Source organism: Cynocephalus volans, chromosome 8 (genome assembly GCF_027409185.1).
Source record: "Cynocephalus volans isolate mCynVol1 chromosome 8, mCynVol1.pri, whole genome shotgun sequence".
NCBI lineage: Eukaryota > Metazoa > Chordata > Mammalia > Dermoptera > Cynocephalidae > Cynocephalus > Cynocephalus volans.
This window is the reverse complement of record NC_084467.1, coordinates 2,547,547-2,569,255: the sequence shown is the minus strand read 5'-3', so window position 1 is coordinate 2,569,255 and position 21,709 is coordinate 2,547,547. Positions and strand designations below refer to the sequence as shown.

The following is a 21,709-nucleotide window of genomic DNA, read 5'->3' as shown; positions in this document are numbered from 1 at the left end:
CAGCGTTCTCAGCGACATGTTTTGTTCTGTGTTTTGGAATCCAGGTGGTTGAGATCTCCAGCCTGACGGAGCACTTGCTGACAGAATGTGACAAGAAAGATGGGTTTGGGAAGTGTTACCGCTGCAGCGAGGCCGTTTTAAAAGAAGAGCTGCCGAGACACATAAAAGCCAAGAGTTGTAACCGTGAGTGTTTCTTCTTAGGCCCTGCCCTCTGGTCACCAGGCGTGCTCCCGGGAAAAGGCACAGCTGCTTGCGGGGCATCTGCAAGGGCCTTTGTGCGACTAAAGAGGGTCCGACAGCCACGCAGGCAACATTCCTGTTGGAATGTCCTCCCTCTTGTTCACATTTCGTAGGAGTAACTAAATCTTACTTTATTGAAATCATTTCAGCTGCCAAACCAGAGAAGCTGGCAAACCGGTGTCCTCTGTGCCATGAGAACTTCACACCAGGAGAAGAGGTGAGGGCCCATCTGGGGACGGTGACCAACATGCGAGTAATCGGCACACGTTTAGACGGCCGCGGCAGTGACCCGCTGTCTCCACTGCTGCCGCTGCTGGACTGCAGGCGGTGTAAAGCACGCTGAGTGTGTGGGGGCGGGACGTTTCTGTTCCAGCTTTTTCTGAACAGTTATTCCATTTGCCTGCATGGTCACGCGACTTCCTTCCACAACACATATAAGTGGTTTATTTGAGGAGTCTCAACTCATTGGGATATAAGCATGAAATGATTTATTTTTTTCTGGCCACTGCTTTCTTTTTTGTATTGAGGCCCTAAGTGGCATCTTGGCCAGATTCTATAACACTCTGGTCACTTCTGATTCCTAACACGTAGGCCAGATTGGTCTGATGGTTCTACAAGCTCTCCTCCCTTCCCCAGTGCACGCTGCACTCGAGACTCAGCAGGCCCGCTGGGGACGGGCAGCATCTTCCATACGCACCTGCTTCTCTGGCGTGGGAGGCACTGAGGAGGGACGAGGGACCAGGGCAGTCTACGGCTCCACGTCTGTTATTCCGGCTGTCTAACGCAATTGGCTGGAGATGCCTTTTATCTGCCAGGCATGGAGTGCCAAGCCCTGCTGGCCCTCCTGGCTTTGGACACCTGTGTCTGGCTTAGCTACTTCCCCTCCAACCTCCATAGCTGCTGCCACCTGCAGTCCACCCACTGTGTCCTGCTGCTGGCCTCCCCTTGTCCCAGCCTCTGGGACATGGTACCAGCAAGATGACTCAAGCCCAGCAATCCTCTGCCACTTTCTCTTGACCTGAGAAAGCTCACAGACCAAACAGGGAAGACAGGCTTCCCCAGAGGGGGATCAGGGAGAGGCAAGCAGTTGTGTCTTGTTAAGATGATGATCCAGGAAAGACCAAAAACCAGAAGCTGTAGGGGGGCATGTGGAGAACCTTCTGGAGCAATGTCCCAGGGATGGAGGGGCACTGTTCACAATATGAAGGAGAAGACTGGGAGTGGCCCAGAGGTCCAGAAGAGCCAAGAATACACGGGGTACATCTGCACACAGCCATGGCAATGAGTGAGCTCCACGTGCCAGCACAGACGAATCTCACAGATGACCTTAGAGAGAGGAGCAGGCTGCAGAGCAACATCTACGTGTGGTTTCTCCATGCAAATCTCACAGCCAGGCCCATGCGAACAGCACACTCTAGGGACACGTATGAACGGTGTGACTGTCAGGCAACGCACAGATGAGGACAGCAGTAACCATGTGAAGAACTGAGGGAGCAAGATGGAGGGGGACCCTGGGGCTGGAGTGTTCTGTTTCCCAGCTTGGAGGTGTTCACACACAGCATTCTGCTTTTTACCCTTAAACTGTACATGTGCACTTGCATATTCTTACGTGAAAACATCTCACGACGCTACAGTGCTCAGAGACACTGGCACTGAGGTGCCCTGTTGTTCTGGGTGGGATGGATGTGAGGGGCAGGCTCGCCTGGTTATAGGACTCAGGTGCTGCCAAGGTGTGGGCTGCACAACAGCACAGAGGCAGCACCAGGCACAGCCCAGGGGATGCACACAGGCCCGGTGCAGCTGCCTCTCGTTTTCACCTTGAACAACGAGTCGTCTTGGGTCTATGAAAGCATCCCAAATCCATCTCCATTGCCTGATGGACATGCTCCTTTTGTATTGCAGGCCTGGAAAGCTCACCTGATGGGCCCGGCTGGCTGCACGTCACACCTGCGTAGGACTCACCTTCTGCAGAAGGCCCTTGTGCTGCCACCAGGTAAGGGCCAGTGCTGCCACCGCAGGGTCTCCACCTCCATTCCAACTTATTCAGAAGAGCATCCCAGTCTTTGCTTATGTTTTGGATCCTTACTGAGCAGGGTAGTCGTGTGACCAGAATCCTCCACATGCACCAAACTGTGGCTGCTCTTCTGAAGGCTCCACAGGTGGCACTAACTCAGTAGTAACGGACCAGACCTGCTGGGCGTCCTCAGTCTGCACACTCTGCTCCTCAGCACTCTCTACATCCTTGACTCCAGGGCCCCTAGAAACACGCAGTTAAACAGTAGACTCGTGGGTACTGCCTCTACCTGCTTTATAAGTCGTAACTTTAGCTATTTTCTGTCAAATTTAGGATGCCATGCAAGGAAATATGGTATCTTCCATTAGAAAATTATTCCTGACCAAAAGATCTGTGGATACACAGCTTTAATTTTGGGAGTGAATCCATAGTAGATGGAGCAGGAGAGGCAGTGTGCATGGGGGCCCAGCCTGTGATGGGCCCTGGGCAGAGGGCCACAGGAGGACAGGGCGTCAGCCTCATGCCAGCCTCTTCACCAGTGAGGAAGGAAAGGCATGCCAGGCAGCCTGCCCATGGCTGCTCGGCCAGGCAGTCCATCTCTGGTCATGGCTGCCACTTCCTTCGTGTTCGAAGCTCCTGGTTGGGTAAACGGCTCAGTGCCGTGTTCCTTTGCTCCCGTGGCAGGCATTTCTCTGAGCTCTTTGTTCTTTCCTCTCCTGGTGCCACCACGTGTGCATCTTCATCTGTGGCCGGCACAACCACATCTCACTTGCCACAGTCAGCCTGGCCATTTGTGGACACTTGACCACCATCCACTGTGCTGACCCCACCAGGTTCAGCCTAACTCTTGGAAGCGGGTGACAGCCGTGGTCACAGCGCCGTGACGCAGTCACTCATGCTGTTACTGTGAGCTCTGCACTCTGAGCCGTGGGTAAGAGCCTCCCTCTGGATGCAGTTCTTGTGTCTCATGTGTCTGTTTCCACTGCAGGGAAAGGCTCCATAACAGCCAAAGCAGGGACCTCAGGATCAAAGGTTGGAAGCAAGATCCCTACCCCGAAGGGAGGCCTGAGTAAAAGCTCCAGCAGGACACACACAAAGCCATGAGGTGACAGACATTCTGTCTCCTTTGTCTACCTAAGGGAATGAGCAAGTGTCCTGACTCAAAACCATTTCTCCTCTTTGCACTTGGCAACCCCGTGCTCGGTTCCTGCTATCCCTCAGCTGTGCTCAGCCGCTTGTGAGTGGGTGCCCCATCAGCTCTCGTGTCACAGTGTGTGTAGAACTGACCCAGAGCTGTGTGCAGCTTTTGGGCCTGCCTCTCTCAGGCCATGATCAGACCCGGAAGAGCAGTTGTTCTGCTGGAGAAAGCCAGAAACCATTGCCTGGAAGGGCACTAAAGCAGTGGACAGGTAGGGTCAGCACAAGCGTAGCACTCTCTCTCCTCAGTTGTTTGGAGTGATTGCCATAAAATGTTCACCGTCAACCTTCTGCATATTGGTCTCTGTCATACACGGTAGGATAGCCACACAGGCAGGGCCTTGGCTCAGCAGGGCAGTGGTCCCAGGAGAGCGACATCTGCATGAGCATGCCTCACTGTGCCTTTTGTCCCCAGAGGCCCTGTCTGTTAGGTTTTCTGCCTAGTGCACTCAGTCACAGGGTAGCAGGGTGTCACTACTTGCAGAACTTGTTTCCACTGTAACAAGAAATAAAGGCAAAAAAGAAAATCTAAAAAGTGGTTACTGAGATCAGTCCCACTTCAGCACACATCTTGCTCTAGATGCTTAAGTAGCACTGTCTCTGCGACAGACTTCGCCCTCACTTGACCCCACAGTGGAGTTTCCCACCTGGAGCTGAGGTCAGCACCCACGGAGGGCTGCATCAGCCTTTATGCAGAGGAGCCTCAGATTCTCTACACCTGTGAATTACTAAAAAAAATTATGAACTAACCTTCCACCTGATCACTCTATGCTCACCTGCCCACAGGTGTCAATCAGAATCCTTTCTCAATCCCTTGTTTGTGATTCTGGCATGGAGTAACTTCTGCTTTACACAAAGGAGCCTTCAGCACGTATCAGCAGACTCAGAGTCTTCCTGCTTTAGGCCTGTCCTATCCCTTTCAAATCCAGGTTGTAGCTGGAACCTTAATGTCCATATGCTTAAAGCACCAAAACAGTTTGAAATGGTGAAACCAAACTTGAAAAACAGTCTTCTAAGCAGCTCCTAAGCAACCATCCCATCCTATGGAAGTGATTCGTGGGTTTCCTTCGAGTAGCTTTTGTTAGCTAAGAGAAGAGAGCCAGGGTCACCCGGAACCTGCCCAGAAGCGCCCCATCCTCCTCCTGCCGCTATCCGTGCTTCCTCAAGTGCTGAGCCTACTGCAGACCGAAGGACAGTTGCTCCCGCCCCGTCCCACCCAGTGACCAAGGGTTATGCTTTCTTCCTGAGCATTACATGGGCAGGCTTTCAAAACGCCAGTTAGAGATGTCTGGGATTGATGAACTTTGTATCCTACAATTAGTGTACAAATATATTTCAATTCCCAACCATGTGAAACAATGTATATAAAAACCAATAACTGTTTGAGAAATGTACTCCCTGGATATGTTAGTAACCATGAGTTTGCATTAATTAATCTCCATTCTTGGTAAACTAATACCTTCTGGTATGGTTGACTCAGAATATTGAACAAGAATATGACCTACCAGAGAATAACCTTTAAAAATACAATCTATTGAAAATTTTTAAAGTCTGAGGGGAGAGATAACAAAACTGTATTAGACAAAGCAAAGTACGGATGCCAAAATGTTTACAAAATAATCCTTTCTGGCTTCAAAAATACTTTGGCCATTATTTTCTAATCCCTTTTTAATGTACAGATGAAACACTTCTATACATTGTAACAAAGAAGATATTTGTAAAAATACCTCATTTTTAATGTTTGACAAAGCGACGTGGGCTCACGTTAGCAGGCGACTGCTATTGGTCACGGAAGAATCGTGTGTTTATGCTGAAATGATTCTGGCAGTGATCAGCGGCTGTTCAAAGCTTTGCAGAGCTGTTCACTCTTACGAGACCAAGAATAAAGGATAAAAATTAAAAAGGAACTGTAAGATCCCTTTGCTATTTATGAATATCTACATCTGGAACACTAATAATTGAATTTTCACTCATGAATAAGTCATGGATATTTAATCATTTATTTCTGTTTTCATATTTCAAACTATTCTATTAAATAACTTAATTTAAAAGAACTGTATCTATGAGTGTGGCATTGGAATACAAATGTAAATACTTTTAATGAAAATTTGCAACTTTTTAATGTTTTAACATAGTTTTCTATTTGTCTTTATTTCAGGTACCAAAATTACCAAATATCTAAGTGATATATTTTTGTTGTTGTTGTTCTAGGGCTTAAAGGTTATTTCACCCTGAGCATATTAATATAATAAAAAGATAACTAAATGTTTTGTCACTATTATTTCAAGATTGTGATTACAAAGCAGTTAGTTTACTAAAGTCAGTGTAACTTACAAAGTGTTGCTCCACCCCGACCCTCAGACGCAGACCAAGGACTGCTGAGGAAAGAGACCACAAGTATTAAGTTGCTTGGAGAGAGTTTGGTCCCTACAGCAATTGGTCACAATGGGTTTACTGCTGAGGAAGCTAAAAGATTTTAAGCTGCGTACAAGCTAGAGAAAATTATTGACCAATTTCATCTTGTGGAATAAATCCAGAATGTTCTATAAATTCTCTAATTGTGCCCAGCAGAGGATTATTCTTTATGATCTCTCCATGTGCTTTTCCCCCTTTGAAAGAGGATATTTATACCAGCCAATAATGCTACTTTGCTTTTCAAAAAAGTACAAATTCAGCATTTTCTCTCCAAATTTGTACAGTGGTTTTAGGCTTCCATCAGCTTTGATAATGATTTTATAATTGCTTCCATTTTTGAAGTTATGGTGTATAGTTTTTTTCTTACACATATATTAACTTAAAAGAAACAGTTTAAACAGCAAAAATTACTTTAAAATCCATATCTTACTTTGGTAGATGGTGTGTGTATTGCTAGGGCTAGGTCCCACAGACCCTACAAACCCACTGTACCAACTGGGTCACAAACCCCTCACCTGCAGGTCCACAAGCTAGGTAATAGGAAAAAGATCCTGGGAGCCAGGGGTAAAAATTAATAAGCTTTATTCAGATAGAAGCTCAGGTGGCTAGCAGCAGCCACCCTAGTGGCCTCCTGGGGCATCCCGAGGGCACTGTGTATCAGAACCGTTCATCCTTTACACTTAAGTCCAATAACCCAGGAACACCTGGGCACGAGTCAAACAACCCAGGAACACCTGGGTGCCCACAGGCATCCACAGACAATAGCCAAAGAACACCTGGGCACACGTGCACAGTTATCACATCAAATGCTCGGCAAGGTTCCAAACCCTCCCCCCTCCCCCTGGGATCCTGACCATTTGCTTTTACTTTTCATTTTCCCTACAGTGTGTGTGTTGCTCTGGAGAGAGAGAGGGAGAGGAGAGCACTTTAGCAGAAAACTCAAGTGCTCCTGCACAAGCTATAGATCATGCCTGAGATTAGCCCTTGCAAAAAAAAAATCACACACACACACACACCCCTCAGTACCCACCAAGAGAATCTTTAACACATGTTGCTTTGAGCTACGTTTTCATTTATGCCATCGCTTATTTGCTCTTAAAATTAAGTCAGTTCTAAAAACAAGAGCCCATCATGACAACGTGCAAGCCTTGGCACAGGCATGTTTTGTTTCTCCTTTACCTGCCCCCACCATTGTCACCCCCTCCTGCTCACGAGAGCCTTGGACAGTGGCTGAGTCATCCTCAATTGGGATGCTAGGCGAGACGGGCTGTGGGAGCAAGGTCAGGACCAGGGCTTGGAGCTGTGACCCCCTGCGAGCTGCTCCTGCAGGGAGGCAGGACTTCAGACAGACCCAGCAGGGACAGAAGCAAGTCTGCAGAGGGCCGTCCTCACCATAGTCACAGTGGAACCCTTTCAAGGATTAAGGGAGGTGTTCTTATCCTCCACACCTGCCCAAGTCCTCACAACTAGAAGGTGGCGGTACCCAGAAGGGGACCCTGGAGGGACTTCAAAGTCCCTGCTGCTTCCACTCACCTTCTCCCTGAGGAAGGGTGTCATGCAAGGAGTCTCGGGACACTGGATCTTGAAAACACCACAGAGGATTCTGACTACACAAACGAAAGAGCTATCAGGGAACGTCTGACAGCAGCCTGTCATGCCTCAGTTTCCTCATCTGTAAAATGGAGCTAAAGACCACCTCCTTTCGGCACATTTCTTAGCACTCTGGCCCTCTCTGCACAGCCCAATCTCAGGGTGTGTGGTCCTGACCCAAAGTGGTGAGCACTGCGGAGTTTTGGCCCAGGCTGCCCCCTGCCCACACGAGGCCGAGCCAGCAGTGGGCAGACTGAGAGCCCAGACGGCCTCAAAATTCCACTGAGTGTCCTTCCAACCTGACTCCCCAGGGTTCCTCTGTGCTTCAGAAGAATGACACAGGACGAGGGAGCAGGACCACCCCACCGGGGAGTCTGCCAAAGGGGGAAGGGGGAGGGGAATCTCAGCCTCCCAGCCCTCAGGATCTTACAGGCGAAATATGAGGTCAGGCTCAGGGGCCGGAGGTGACACACCACGGCGCGGTTTTCTCATTCCAGGGAGGGAGGCCTGTGGCGTGGGTCACACCCAGGACCCCTTCTCAGCCACCTGTCCTCAGAGTCAAGGCCTCCACAAGAATGGTGTCCTCCGTCATCTTCCCCGTTGCCGCAGGGTCCCCAGACAGTGTCCCGCCTGAAGGAACCGCTTCTCGGGATCAGGGTCGAGGTGTGTCTCTCCCGAGGAGAAAGCAGCACCCGGAGAATGCAGTTCACCAAAACTGTGATCAGGTGGTTGGTTAGGAGGCCAGCAGGAGGGGCGCCGGGCCCGGGGCTGTGCCCTCTGTCCCCGCTCCCCCCAGCACCGGGCGTGGACACGGACACCTGGTCCTCGCGGCATCCACTGGCTCCAGAACGGCCTGCTGCCCACCTGGCCCCCAGGGCCCAGCCCAAGCGAGGAGCTCAGCACACCCCGGCGGGAGCGACGCTGTCCCCGAGGCGGTCGAAGGAGAAGCCGCCCCCAGCACGCCCACGTCCTTCCAGGTTCCAAGCCCGCGCAGGGCGCACACCCGGGTCCGCGGTCCCCGGCGGTGCGGGAGGCTCCTCCGACGGGCTCTCTGACTCAGGGCCCGGCCTAGGCTGCTTCGGCGGGAGGTTTCTGACTAAGTCGTCTCCCGGGCCCCTCCTTCCCGGGGCCGCTTCCCCTCGGCCGCCTGATCCGAAGCTCCACGGAGAGGCCGCTCCGGCGTCGGGCCGGCCCCGCGCCGCTCCCGCGAACGTCTGCAAGGCACCCGGGCCGGCGCCCCGCGCCCCGCAGGCTGTGGCCGCTGGCAAGGCCAGGGCGAGCGCGCAGAGGGGACGTCCGACGGGGACAACGCGCCGGACCCGCGGAGGCCAGCCCATCCCCTTACTCGGCTTTGCCGCCACGCGCAGGTGAAAAGTGCAGAAACCCGGCCCTTCCCCACGGCTCTTCTCTATGGCCCGCGCTGCAGCTCTCTAGCGACCGACTGCGTTCTCTGTAGCCGTTTCCGGCGCGAGCCGGAAGTGACGAGCTCCGCCCCGGAAGCACACGCGGTGGGGGTTGTAGGTGGCGGCGGGGGCGCGATGGCGGCGGCGGCCGTGCCCGAGGCCTGGCCCGAGCTGGAGCTGGCGGAGCGCGAGCGGCGGCGGGAGCTGCTGCTGACAGGGCCCGGGCTGGAGGAGCGGGTGCGGGCGGCGGGCGGGCGGCTGCCGCCGCGGCTCTTCACGCTGCCGCTGCTGCACTACCTGGAGGTCAGCGGCTGCGGGAGCCTGCGCGCGCCGGGGCCGGGCCTGGCGCAGGGCCTGCCGCAGCTGCACAGCCTCGTGCTGCGGCGCAACGCGCTGGGGCCCGGCCTGAGCCCCGAGCTGGGCCCGCTGCCCGCCCTGCGGGTCCTCGACCTGTCGGGGAACGCGCTGGAGGCGCTGCCGCCGGGCCAGGGCCTGGGCCCCGCCGAGCCGCCGGGCCTCCCGCAGCTGCAGAGCCTCAACCTCAGCGGCAACCGGCTGCGCGAGCTGCCCGCCGACCTGGCGCGCTGCGCCCCGCGCCTGCAGAGCCTCAACCTCACCGGCAACTGCCTGGACTCCTTCCCCGCCGAGCTCTTCCTCCCCGGCGCGCTGCCCCTGCTCAGCGAGTTAGCTGCCGCCGACAATTGTCTCCGGGAGCTCAGCCCCGACATCGCCCACCTGGCCTCGCTCAAGGTCAGCAGGGGCTGCCTGGGCGGGGCGGGGTGGGGCCCTGGAGTGGCCAAGGAGAGGGGACCCGTGTCAGGGCGCCCCGCGGGGCACCGGGCCGGGGGAATTCCTGCTCCGGAAGGAGACGGCTCCAGTGTCGTCGCCACGGGAAGCTGTTCCCGCCTCCCAGCTCCTCCTGGTCCTGAGCGGAACAGCAACTGGATTTTAACACGTGCCCGGCTGTTTTGTAGTTGTTACAAACTTAGCTTCTCCCTCAGGTCGGAAGCTGGTTAACAGCGGGGACCTATGTCTGATTTTTTGGTGTGTCTAATATTTGTGAAATGACTGAGCTTTGGGGGCTGTGGGCACCCAAACAAGGCACGAAGACGTGAGATAACTGGGGTTCGCATAAGGCCGTGTAATGTGATTTCGTAGATGATATTTCGCTTACCCCAGCAACGGCCTTCGAAGGTAGGAGTGGTTGTTTCTGTCTTACAGAAAGCTTCCGCTTGCCCAAAGTAAGCTGCAAGTATCTTGGGTGTTCCACTTCGTCTAGGGACTGTTTACTTCTTCTCGGATCCCCAGGCCCCGGCATTATGCTTGGCTGTGACAGGTGCCTTTTAAGTCTGTTGCAGGAGCCAAGGAGCAGATCCAGGCTGGTGTTCTCTGCATCTTCACATTTCATTACATCCTCAAGGCAGTTCTGTGTTTCTTCGTCCTGGTTTTCATCACTGAGTTGATGCAGCTGTCTCTTAATCAAGTCTGTGTACAGTCTAGCAATTGATTTATTTGCAGTAGAAATTATTCTTAAAATACTGCTATTAATTTTGCAAATATATACGAGTCTGTACAGGCGTGTATAGGTTTGTAGTTAAGGGCAGTAGATGGGCCCACTCTGCACAATGACGGCTCACCTGTGAGAGAACCGAGAGGGGCCCGTGGTGCATGTGCAGAGGGCGAGGTGAGGGCAGTTGTCTGGGTCAGCGTGGCTGCATTAACACTCCAAAACTTTGGGGCTTAAAACAACAGTCTTCTTGTTTGCTAATGGTCCTCATTCTGGGCTAGCTCAGCTGGATCATTCTGCTGCTCTCTATCACTTGTGTGGCTGTGTTCTGCTGGCCATGGGCTCAGGGCTTGGCTTTCTCTTTGTGTCATCTCAGGACCTCTCCCTCCTCTTCTCACCAGCATTATGCAACTTCATCACATTCCACTGGTTAGGAAAACTAGTAATGCCCGGTCCATGTTCATGGGGAGGCACCTCACAAAGATGTGTGGAGAACCAGGAGGGCTGGTTCTTTAGGGGCCACCGGAGTAACAGTACAGAGGCCTCTGCTCATCTGTTCACCTCCCCCAGCTCCTAATGCCCAGCCCAGGGAGCTGCCACCAGGCCAAGCCTGGGACTGTGCATCGTGAAAGCCCTGATCCTCTGCAGTCCCTTTACTTCACCAGTGAACTGCCTGCTGGCGAGCCTGGCTTCATCATCATCCTGGCCTCTGACCCACTGAGCTTGGTGTCTCTCTGGGGGGATCTAAGAGATCCTGAAATGGCCTTCTCTCTGCTTGCATGCTGGGTTGTGTGACCTGTTGGGCAGTACTTCCAGGGCTGTGGTGAGTTGGGGGGTACGAGGATGGGGGGTCATATCACATCGCTGCTGCCTGCACTTTCAGTGGCTGTCACCCAGGCCTGTGGTGCTGATGAAGGGATGGACAGGACAGATGTTCCCCAAACTTCCGAAGTGGGCAGGACAGCACCTTAGGTAGTAGAGACAGCCCCCTCTCCATGGGGATTTCTCCCAGGCCCTGCCAGGAATTGCTCTCCACTGTCATCCATTGTGGCTCATATAGAGACTACTCCTGTGCTCAAGCTCCACAGAGAAATTCAACTTTGAGTGTGAAAACTCTTGTCCCATGACGAGAAATTGAGGTTAAAAAAAAAAAAAAAAATCCTTCCCGAGTGTGCTGATTTTCTCAGTTGCTGCCAGAGGTGGTGGGGCTCCCTTGGCGGCTGACGCCCGGCCCTCACCCACCAGATCTGAGACAGTTCCTTGCATGCCTCCTCAATGGGATTGTTGTCTGCCAGCCTCTCAAGACCACAAGGTTAGGATCCCTTCCCTAGTAGCATGTCCCCTGCAAAAGTGATGGTCTCAGAAGGCAGTCGTGTCCCTGGCTGGAGTAAGAGAAGCCCCACATTGCTGGTGTCAGCGTGGGTCATAGCAGTTTGTGTTTCCTGCAAGAAGAGAGTCTGACCCGGTGACTGCAGGTAATGTCGTCAGGCACAGATAGTTCATCCCTACCTCCTCCACTCCCCAGGCTTGGAGCGCACAGCTCACAGGCAGTATCCCTGCAGGAGGTGAGAGCGCAGCACCCCTGCTCTCTTGTATGATTTACCATTCACCTGACGTCACCTCCCCAGTTCAGGGTATATCCTGAGGTCCTTTCTCCCCGTTGTTCACCCTTCATGTGTGAAGCCTATGACTTCATTCCCACGTTGAGGCTGCCACTATGGGTGCCCCACGCCGAGCTGAGTGTAGTTTTAGAGTGGGGATCGGTGGGTCCTCTCATCAGCACAGCTTCCACATGTCTAATGAGGACACAAGGACTCACCATAATCTGTGGCTTTGCAGCCCCAGACCCCGGTGTGCTTTCTTCCCCCTGTCCCTCCCTGTCTTCACACAGGGCCTCCAGGCAAGTACTGCGCTGCTGTCTGTGCACTGCTCACTGTGCCAAAACACCCTTTATTTGGTGATTGTTACGCCTAAAAGAAGACCCCTTTCCCCAAAAGATGCACCCTTGTCCTTTGTGGGGCATCTTTCTCAACGTGCTCTGCTGTGGTAGATGCTCTCAGGAGCCCAGCGAGGCCTGGTCCTGCCTCTCCCCTGCTTGCCTTGCTTCTTGTCTGCTGATGTTTCCAGGCCCTAAGCAACTTGCTTTTCATCAGTGGAAGCAGAAACACCCCATTCAGCTGGGTTTTCTTGTAGTAATGAGGTTTTACCTCCAGTGGATTTCTCAGGTTTTTTGACCAAAGCCTCTTTGGGGAATGCAGAAGACTTCGAAGCTAGTATGTGGAGACAGCTGTGTACAGACCACCACAAACCCACCTTCCAGCCCCAGCCCCGCACTGGAGCTCATGGGCCTCTGGGTGGCAGGCTTTTTCCAGTGGCCTGGGTGGCGCAGCTGGTCCCATCCCGCTGCAGGCTAGCCCAGGCTCCTTTTAACGGTGCAGACGGGGTTCTTGCGAGATCTGGAAACCTAAGCTCGGGATTGCACACAGCTCCTGTTGCTTCCGGCTAGTGACACTGTCAGTGATAGGTTGGGAAGGGGTCGCAATGGGAGGGGCTTCGAGTCCTGCCTGCAGAATGGACACAGGCTTGGAGAGGCAGAAAATAGTGATGACCCAGGGCTCAGGTCACTGCTAAGTAGCCCCGGTGGCACTTGGGCACAGTGTGACTGCAGACCCTTCGAGGGCACTGCGCCTCCTCGACCTCTGGCCTTGCATTCTTTCCCAGCCCTCCTCTCCTGCAGGCACTGCAGGCCCTCTTGTCTCTTTCATGCTGTTCCTGGTGGACTTTTAAAGTTGTCCCCTTTCTCCTAGAGTTTCTGCTCTCCTTTGTGGGAGGCTTGTCCAAGCACCCCATCGTGTGCTGATCTGTGCCACCCCCTCCCCACTCTGGGCTTCCCTGGCCTCTGAGCAGCCTGACTGCTTGAGCCAGAGGGTTCCAGCAGATTCCTTTTTCGTGTCCTTTGTAACTTGGGATTTGAGAAATTCTATTACGCTTGTCCTCTGTTCCAGCCAAAACAGGTGGTGTCTTTTGAATAATCAGGGCCCCTTCTTTTCTGTTCAGAGTGAAAACACCCACCCACCTCTCACCTCCACACCCACAGCCAGACGGGGGCTGTGCAGACCATTAGTGAGCGCTTGCTGCGAGGGGGCTGTGTGGGGCTGCCTTGTCTCCGGTGCAGGGCATGAGGCATTCCCCTTTCCACGGCTGCTGACCTCCCTCGGGGCTCTCCTGGAGGGGCAGGTGGTAGTGTCACCGAGCAGGCATCCAGAGCTTCCTGCCAGCCCTGGAGGAAAATGAGGAAGAAGCCCTAATGCAGTGCCTAGCGCCGCCGCCTGCCCAGGCTGCTGGCAGGGAGGAGAGGGCATGGGGAGAGGCAGAAGGCAGGAGCCCCATGCCACTCAGTCACGTGGTCAGAGTGGCTCCACCCATGTGACCTCTCTCCTGCCCTGGCTCCGAGAAAGATGTCCTATGTGTGTGTGAGGTGGCTGCTGGGATCCTTTCATCGTATGGTGACGGCAGCAGCATGTTTTGTCTCAGTCCCATCAGCAGTAATGATGGAAAATCCTTTATGTGGCCCTGTCACCCTTTTCCTGGGCCACACGAAGGGCTGAGAACCCGCTGCCATCCAGGCCAATTCGTACTTCTCTGTGAAGAGTGATGTGTTTGGAGATCTTGCTCTATTCTTTTTAGCTCATTTAATTTTTAAAACTCTAAGCATCATTTGGGGGAACTCCTTTCTCTTCTGAAGAAGTACTAGTTTGTCCCTGAAGCGAGTTCACATTTTATAACCAAACATCCCCTTGTGACTTGTTACCTCTTTTTCCTCTAACGTAATGGTTTTTGTTTGTCGTTACCATGACCTGTAACCAAGCAGGGGGAGTGAGAGGTTTGGGTCAGAAGAGGATTTTACAGAGATTCTTGTCCTCACTGCTGACTCCTCCCCACTGGAGAAGCCTCTCGGGTGGGACATCCTGGCAGGTGCAGGGTTGGGAAGCAGTTCACAGGTGAATCAGCAGCTGGAAGGTTGTGAAGCTGCGGCTCCCCAGGGACGGGCGACAGTAGACATGCAAGCGGTGGCTTTCATGAGTGGCGAGTGTCCTCCCTGCCTCTGGAGCCTGATGGCTGGGAACTCCCAAGCTCAGGTCATCTGACGTGCTCTTGTTGTCTCTTCCAGACGCTGGACCTTTCCAATAACCAGTTAAGCGAGATCCCCTCTGAGCTGGCGGACTGCCCCAAGCTCAAGGAGATCAACTTCCGCGGGAACAAGCTGAGGGACAAGCGCCTGGAGAAGATGGTCAGCGGCTGCCAGACTCGCTCCATCCTGGAGTACCTGCGCGTGGGGGGCCGCGGGGGCGGCCGGGGCCGGGGCAGGACAGACGGCACAGACAAGGAGGAGAGCCGGAGGCGGCGGCGGGAGCGGAGGCCACGGCAGGAGAGCGGCGAGGATGCCGATGCGGAGGCCGCAGGCCGCCTGCTGCTCAGGGTCCTGCACGTCTCCGAGAACCCCGCGCCCCTGATGGTCAGGGTGAGCCCCGAGGTCCGGGACGTGCGGCCCTACATCGTGGGCGCCGTCGTGCGGGGCATGGACCTGCAGCCCGGGAACGCTCTCCGGCGTCTCCTGGCCTCCCAGGTGGGTGCATGGCGGAAGGGCAGCGGGAAGGTGAGGCAGGTCCAGCCCAGCGTGACTACCACAGGCCCTTTGGCCTTGCTCAGGCCAGGCGCTGCCGCCTGCCTCTGTCCTCTGCTCTTTCACGTGCAGCCTCACAGTTCGTCCTCATTTCTGAAGACAGCTGCGTTGCCATTGAAAACCGGTGCTCCTTGAGTTTTCTGATATTCTGGTGATTTTCTCATTTTTGCAATAAGTTATATATTGCATTTTATATAAGACAGTATTAAAATTGTCAACACTTGCCAGCATGTTCTTGAATTGTTTAGTTGTTTAGCTTTTGGCTAGACTGACTTCCTAATTTGTAGTTTTTCAATGACGTCTGTCCAGCTTTTAAAATAAAAGCACACCTTTGCACGTGGGAAAGTCTCATGTGCTACAGACGTGGTCCTGGGGAGGGCCTTGTGTTGCTGTCCTGGGGATGCTCCTTCCTGCAGTTTAGGGAGGAAGCAGATAGCCACGGCAAGCCGGCATTGAGAACTTACTGATCAAGAGGCTGGCCGGTCAGCTCAGTTGGTTAGAGCACAACCTTGTAACTCTAAGGTCCTAGGTTCAGTTCCCCTTTAAAAAAAAAAAAAACTAAAACTTATAGATCAGTGTTTTGGAAGAAAAACATGCTGTGACGATTTTTCTTTTTAAGTCATACTTTTGTTTATTCAGTGACACATTTTAGTCCGAGATGGGTTCTTTGAAATCTCAAATATTGCGTTCTAGAATTAGAGAAAAAAGAGGTGAGACTGTTTTCCTGACAAAGCCTGCGTGAAGTAAATTTGTGGTTGGCAAGGCCGAGGGGAAGGGCCCTCTGGAGAGCGGAGCAAGGAGGTCATCGTGGGGGAGGACGGGGAGCACATGGGCCTCGCTGTGCTTTGGGACAGACCTCACTTTTGCTTGTCTCTGCTTCTGTGTTGTAGACTAAGCTCCATGAAGATCTTTGCGAGAAGAGGACGGTGGCAACCATGGCAACCCACGACCTCCGCGCAGTCCGAGGGCCCCTGGTGTACGGGGCCCGGGCCCCACAGGACCTCAAGGTGCCACCAGCGCTCTCTTTGCTCTGTGCACTGTAGGAGCATCTCCTTAGTGTTTTTCAAAAAAACGCTCATACCAACAATCAAGCCCAAGCATCTTATTTATTTTTTTTAAGATGACCAGTAAGGAGATCTTAACCCTTGACTTGGTGTTGTCAGCACCACGCTCTCCCAAGTGAGCCAACCGGCCATCCCTATATTGGGATCCACACCCGTGGCCTTGGTGTTATCAGCACCATGGTCTCTCAAGTGAGCCACGGGCCGGCCCTGAGCCCGAGCGTTTTAAAGTAGACTCTGACACTACTTCTGGCAAATACAAAAAATGGGATAATAAACAAGCCATGCTCACGATTATGTTTATGTGTTTCTTGGTGGCTGGCCTGTACAGAGATCGATCCCTGGCCCTCAGTGTTATCAGCACCATGTTCTAACCAATGGAGCTGACCGGCCGGCCCTTACCGTTAACTGTGAAGCAGCTGCGCGACTGACAAGAACACTTGTCAAAGGAGGCAGCCACCGAAGTGTCTCCTTTATTTGTTCACTGGCTTTAACCAACACTTCTGGTGTCTGTCCCAGATGCAAAACCCCTCACTCAGGGTTGCCTGAGAGTGAGTCGTTGTGTAGTGGTGCTTTCCTGGGCTCTTGAGCTCTGCACCGTGCACTGAGGTCCCTGAGTGACAGAGGTTCCGCAGCCGGGGTGCAGACCCCAGGCACCATGCTGCAGACCAGGCTTTTGCTGCTCAGCTCTGCCTCTCCTCCACTGGCCTTCTGAGGGCCGGCAGGCTTTGGAAACACAGCTGTGCTTTAGCTGGGTTTAGGCTAAGCTCAGCTCAGGTTTGAGTGGGTGTTCGAGTCCCCAGAGGGACTGCTGAAGATGCAGCCTGCATGCAGCTTCTTGTCCCAGGATCACATGGGATGCGGGGGCAGGCTCCATCCTTGGTCACCTCAGTTTTTGCTTGGGAGAATTGTCCATTCTCCCCCTGTTGTCAAGACTAATGATGGAAAGAACTGAGAGGGGTCATTAATGCTGAAATCCATAATCCACAAGGCAGGTGGGTTGTGGTTGAGACCTGGTGCTAGTTGGTGGGTTTCTGCCCCAATAGATCATCCCCTTGGGGCGGAGAGAAGCCAAGGCCAAGGAGCTGGTGCGGCAGCTGCAGCTAGAGGCCGATGAGCAGAGGAAGCAGAAGAAGAGGCAGACAGTCTCAGGGTTGCACAGGTAGGTGAGCGCCTCACGGGGCCACTGCACACATCCTCCGCTGAGCTAACGTAGGCCCTCAGGAAGCTCCCAAAGTTACCAGAACCTGAAAGCTCCTTACAGGCATAGAAAGGAAGGAAGGAATAAAAGAAATCTCCCCAGACAACTTCCCTCAAAAGGAACTATTGTTAAGTCAGTCCCCTGTCTAGATGGGCTGACAGTGGGGGAGCTGGAACCTTGTCCAGTGGAGCGAGAGCCATCGGGGGGAGGTTTTGTGCCCTTGGGACCAGATGGGATGTGAACTAGCCGTTAGGAAAGAGGTATGGAATGCCAGTCAGACATGCAGTGTTGGACCCAGTCCCCATGCTGCTGGGAAACATCTCCAAGTGAAGGTCCTGAAACAAGGTAATGGTTTGCAGGTGGCCCTGTTATTTCTGCGTAGGCTTGGGCTCCCACAGCATGCTCAGCTGTGCCCTTGACATTACACTTAATTTGTCTGATGAGCACTTTGATTTGTCCAGTTCCACCTCTAAGTATGTTTTTATATTTGTATTTTTGTTTGTTTGTTTGTTTGTTTGTTTTTGGTAGCTGGCCAGTATGGGGACCCAAGCCCTTGACCTTGCTGTTACAACACACACTAACCGAGCTAACCGGCCAGCCCTGGGTGTGTTTTTTATAATCTCTGTATTTTTTCCCACACAGATATCTTCACTTACTGGATGGAAAAGAAAATTACCCGTGTCTTGTGGACGCGGATGGTGATGTGATTTCTTTCCCGCCCATAACAAACAGTGAGAAGACAAAGGTAGGGGGGGGTGTGTGCACACAGATGCCTCTTCTGGGCTGTTCCCTATAGAAGTAACACACAGGCCAGAGAGACTGAAGGCCCTTAGCTCCCTGAGCTGCGTGTCGCACATCACATTTGGTGCTGCAGGACATGCACGAGTCACCACGTGTGCAGCCGTCCAGTCTGCACCTCTTTTTAGCAGGCGACAGTCTTGGCTTGTGTAGCAGCGTCTCATAGACTCTTCTTCAGAACGAGTGTTGCGGCTACCAGTGTCTACTCTTGATAACTTTATTCTCCTTTGAAATCTTTCTCACTTTTTTTTAAGATTAAGAAAACCACTTCTGACTTGTTTCTGGAAGTAACAAGTGCCACCAGTCTGCAGATCTGTAAAGAGGTCATGGACGCTCTCATTCTGGTGAGTAAGCTGCCAGTCTCCTGGGGGCCGGTCTCCTGGGGATCGGCTCCGAGTCACAAGGTCTGCCGGGCTCTGCTTTCCTGCCCTTGCTCACTGCATTGGGTCACAGCAGCACTTCTTCCTGGCTCATCTCTCATTTTTAGGTTAAAAAGATATTATTTATTTGCAGAAAATGGCAGAAATGAACAAATACACTTTAGAAAATAAAGAGGAAGGATCACTCTCAGATGCTGAAGGTGATGCAATGTCTGGACAACTTTCTGATCCCAAAATGAATCCAGCTGCTGGGAAGGATGGACATAGCCCGCTGGTGGTGGAGCAGGTGCGGGTGGTGGACCTGGAGGGGACCTTGAAGGTGGTGTACCCCTCTAAGGCCGATCTGGCCACCGCCCCGCCCCATGTGACTGTGATCCGCTGACGGGCCAGCTCTGGCTGTCAGGCCGGCAAGCTGCCTGTTTGCCTGTTTCAGAGAGGCTTATCTGTGCTGATACTAAGTTATTCATTACATTTTCACCTCAGCATTTTTTAAGATAAATGTATTCTTTGTTCAGTTTTTCCAGATGATTCTCTTGTAAAGTGATGCAATGTTGTCATTACAACACCAAACTGATTTTATTGTGTTTTTTGAAATTATTCACATATGTGAACTAATTTGTTCAAAATACTCTAAATCATGTAAACATACAGCAAATGACAGGAAAAAGACACTACAATTGGTTTGAATATCCCATCCTAAATTGGGAAGCAGAGCTACGTGCATTTTATGGAACTGCACAATTATTTTTCTATGATGTAGCATCTTTTTAAACTATATTGTGCCAGTGGTGCAGCTTAGAAATGTGCAAGGCCACCATGTTTAACAGTTTGCAGTGATCATAATCTTTGTTAAAAAAAAATTTTTTTTTTAATCATTTCTTATTTTTGGTGGCCGGCCAGTACTGGGATCCGAACCCATGACCTTGGAGTCATAAAGCTCTGCTCTAACCAACTGAGCCAACTGGCCAGCCAAAAAAAAAATTTTTTTTTAATGTGACCTTAGAATTGGCAAAATTATTTTTCTTAATATTGCTGTTGGAGTGCTATAGGGGAGTAGGGATGTATATAGAACCTTCCAGGCAAGCAGCCCCGCAGGTCTGAAGGCCATGGCGGGACTTTGCTTAGGTGCCCCTGGGCTGAGAGGAGGTGAGAATTACCAGTGGCTTTCCATCATCGGTGCGTTAGCATAGCAGCACTGGGCAGGTATCAGAGTGCCATGTCCAGGTGAACAGGACAGCTCTATGGATGGACTGGCCACAGTCCTCAACCAGCAGGACAGACAGGCAGTGACTAGAGAAGGCCTAAAGTCCTTGAGTCAAAAATCATAAAGCGTGCCCTCCAGATGAATGGTTCCTCAGCATTTATATTTTAGGTATTCACAGTTTTTAAAGTCTCGGGCCACAGGCCTTCTGCGTCCGTGCGTGTATTCGTTTGTGTGCCTGGGTCCCAGGAATCTGGCCAGCCAGAGGCGGCCTTATGTGACCTCGCTACCTTAGGGTCTGGCCACAACGTGAGAAGCAGCCTCATCAGCCTTCTTTAACTTAATGACACCACTCTTTTCTGTTCAGTGGTCTTTGACCTAAAAGGGCAGTTTTTGTGTTCTGTAGAAATGAGCCACGACTTTCCAGAGCATTTGCAAGAGCCCCACTAACCAAGCGTCTGCGGAGGCCCAAGGCACCACGCGGTGGGCATACCCAAAAAGCTAGTGGCTTTTCCAGAGCCTTGTGAGACAGGGGCTGGGCTGCTTTGAGACCACGACCCAGTTAGCAACTACTGCCAGGCCTTTTGGTCAGTCCCACTGGAGGTGTGGGCTCCAGACAGGACATGCCAGGTGACTGCCTTTCCTTGTCCTGGTCCCCAAACCTACCACATGTGCTGGTGGCCCTGGCCTGTCATTTCATGACACCACGGGGCAGCTAAGGCTGCTGATGCTATAGCTGGCGTGGGGCCTGCCCTGTGAGGGGCTCCAGGAAGTTTCCCCAGGCCGGGACTCAGCCCAGAATGGTGAGGGAGGGTCAAGCTGCCCTTTGTTTTCTGGTGGCTGGCTGGTACAGGGATCGAACCCTACACCGTGCTCTCTTCTGATGCCGCTTTACAGTGTGTGAGATTCTGGAAATATACTTAGCTGACAGCAGAAAACCTCTTTGATGTTGTCTTTGCTCATCTGACTCTCTAATAAAACACACTGAATAAGAAACATCTCAGCTCCTTACCCAGTGAATGTTTTCCCACCGGCATTTCCAGAGGTGGTTGCTGGAAGTGTCATAGAGGTCCATTCCACTCCAGTGCAGGTTTGCACACCACCCAAAGAAGCCAGTGCCCTCGATCTGGATCCTGGGAACCAGCAAGGCTACCCACCCTGCTAGGCCCCCTGCCCAGAGCATGAGATGGACCAGGGGTCTCAGGCTGCTGGACCCACCCCCAACCTAGGGGCATGCTCCCAGGAGTCACTCAGGCCCCACCCCCAGCAGATCCTCCTGTTCTTGAATCTTCTCTGGGAGGGGAGGCTGGTTGGCCACTCAGCATGGTCCTGTCCCATCCTCTCCCCAGCCCGGGAGCATAGCCCTGGGGGTCACTCATTGAGGCATCCTGCATACAGGCTGTGGGCAACTTGAGTGCCCAGCCTGACGAGCACCCTCAGCCTCTGCCTGCAGCCTCCCCTACAGTAGCTGGCAGGGGTGCCAGAGGAGCCCTTGGCAGAGGATGTTGTGCATCTGCCAGGGGTGGGCTGGGCACATCGTGGCTCTCTGTCCCAGAGCCCCTGGCTGGCTGCAGGGGTCACAGAGTGCAGCCGGCCAGATCCAGGAAGCACGTAGCACCAGCCTCTGCCGTCCACTGCCACGGACCACCAGTGGGTAGTGAGGAGTGTTTGAGGACGTGTGGCTGGGCACCTCTCTTCCCCATGCCCTGTATCCTCGCCTGCCTCCTGGCCAGAGCAGCACCAGGCCTTGGGGGAAGCCCAGCCCCGGGACCTCCAGAGCAGAGTGTCAACTCCTGGAGCTCACAGAGGCCGTGCATCCACTGTGCTGGGCCTGGTGGCCTCTGCCACTTCCCTACAGCACCTGCCTCATCTGGCACCCTACCCCCCCTCCCAAGACCAGGGCTGGCTGGAGCAGACTCCCTGCCCCACCCTGCAGGAGGCTCCCATGGAAGTGTCACTGCTTGGAGACCCCAGCCTGGCCTCCCTCCTCGTGTGGGTTCTCTGCCCTCCCTGCTCAG

General features: G+C 53.1%; 2 protein-coding genes across 4 annotated transcripts in view; both read left to right on the top strand.

The window, feature by feature from the left end:
- The window catches only part of CEP104 (centrosomal protein 104), a 37,307-nt gene extending 31,874 nt beyond the window's left edge, over positions 1 to 5,433 (top strand). For all 3 annotated transcript variants that reach the window (XM_063104790.1, XM_063104791.1, XM_063104789.1), the window contains 4 exons: positions 45 to 183; positions 390 to 457; positions 2,143 to 2,233; positions 3,243 to 5,433. In XM_063104790.1, the coding sequence (XP_062960860.1) occupies positions 45 to 183; positions 390 to 457; positions 2,143 to 2,233; positions 3,243 to 3,358 (414 nt within the window). In that variant the 3' untranslated portion in view covers positions 3,359 to 5,433. The remainder of the gene's footprint in view (positions 1 to 44; positions 184 to 389; positions 458 to 2,142; positions 2,234 to 3,242) is intronic.
- Positions 5,434 to 8,934: 3,501 nt separating this feature from the next.
- LRRC47 (leucine rich repeat containing 47) lies at positions 8,935 to 20,687 on the top strand. The gene is made up of 7 exons (XM_063105119.1): positions 8,935 to 9,609; positions 14,538 to 14,993; positions 15,941 to 16,057; positions 17,158 to 17,273; positions 17,955 to 18,057; positions 18,365 to 18,454; positions 18,624 to 20,687. Exons 1-7 carry the CDS (start codon positions 8,995 to 8,997, stop codon positions 18,870 to 18,872), a joined length of 1,746 nt encoding a protein of 581 aa, XP_062961189.1. The 5' UTR covers positions 8,935 to 8,994; the 3' UTR covers positions 18,873 to 20,687.
- The last annotated feature ends 1,022 nt before the right edge of the window (positions 20,688 to 21,709 follow it).

Coding starts and splice junctions, on each gene's coding strand:
- LRRC47 (XM_063105119.1), top strand. CDS start 8,995: ATGGCGGCGGCGGCCGTGCCCGAGGCCTGGCCCGAGCTGGAGCTGGCG. Junction 14,994..15,940: donor GGCGTCTCCTGGCCTCCCAG/GTGGGTGCATGG, acceptor TCTGTGTTGTAG/ACTAAGCTCCATGAAGATCT. Junction 16,058..17,157: donor GGGCCCCACAGGACCTCAAG/GTGCCACCAGCG, acceptor CTGCCCCAATAG/ATCATCCCCTTGGGGCGGAG.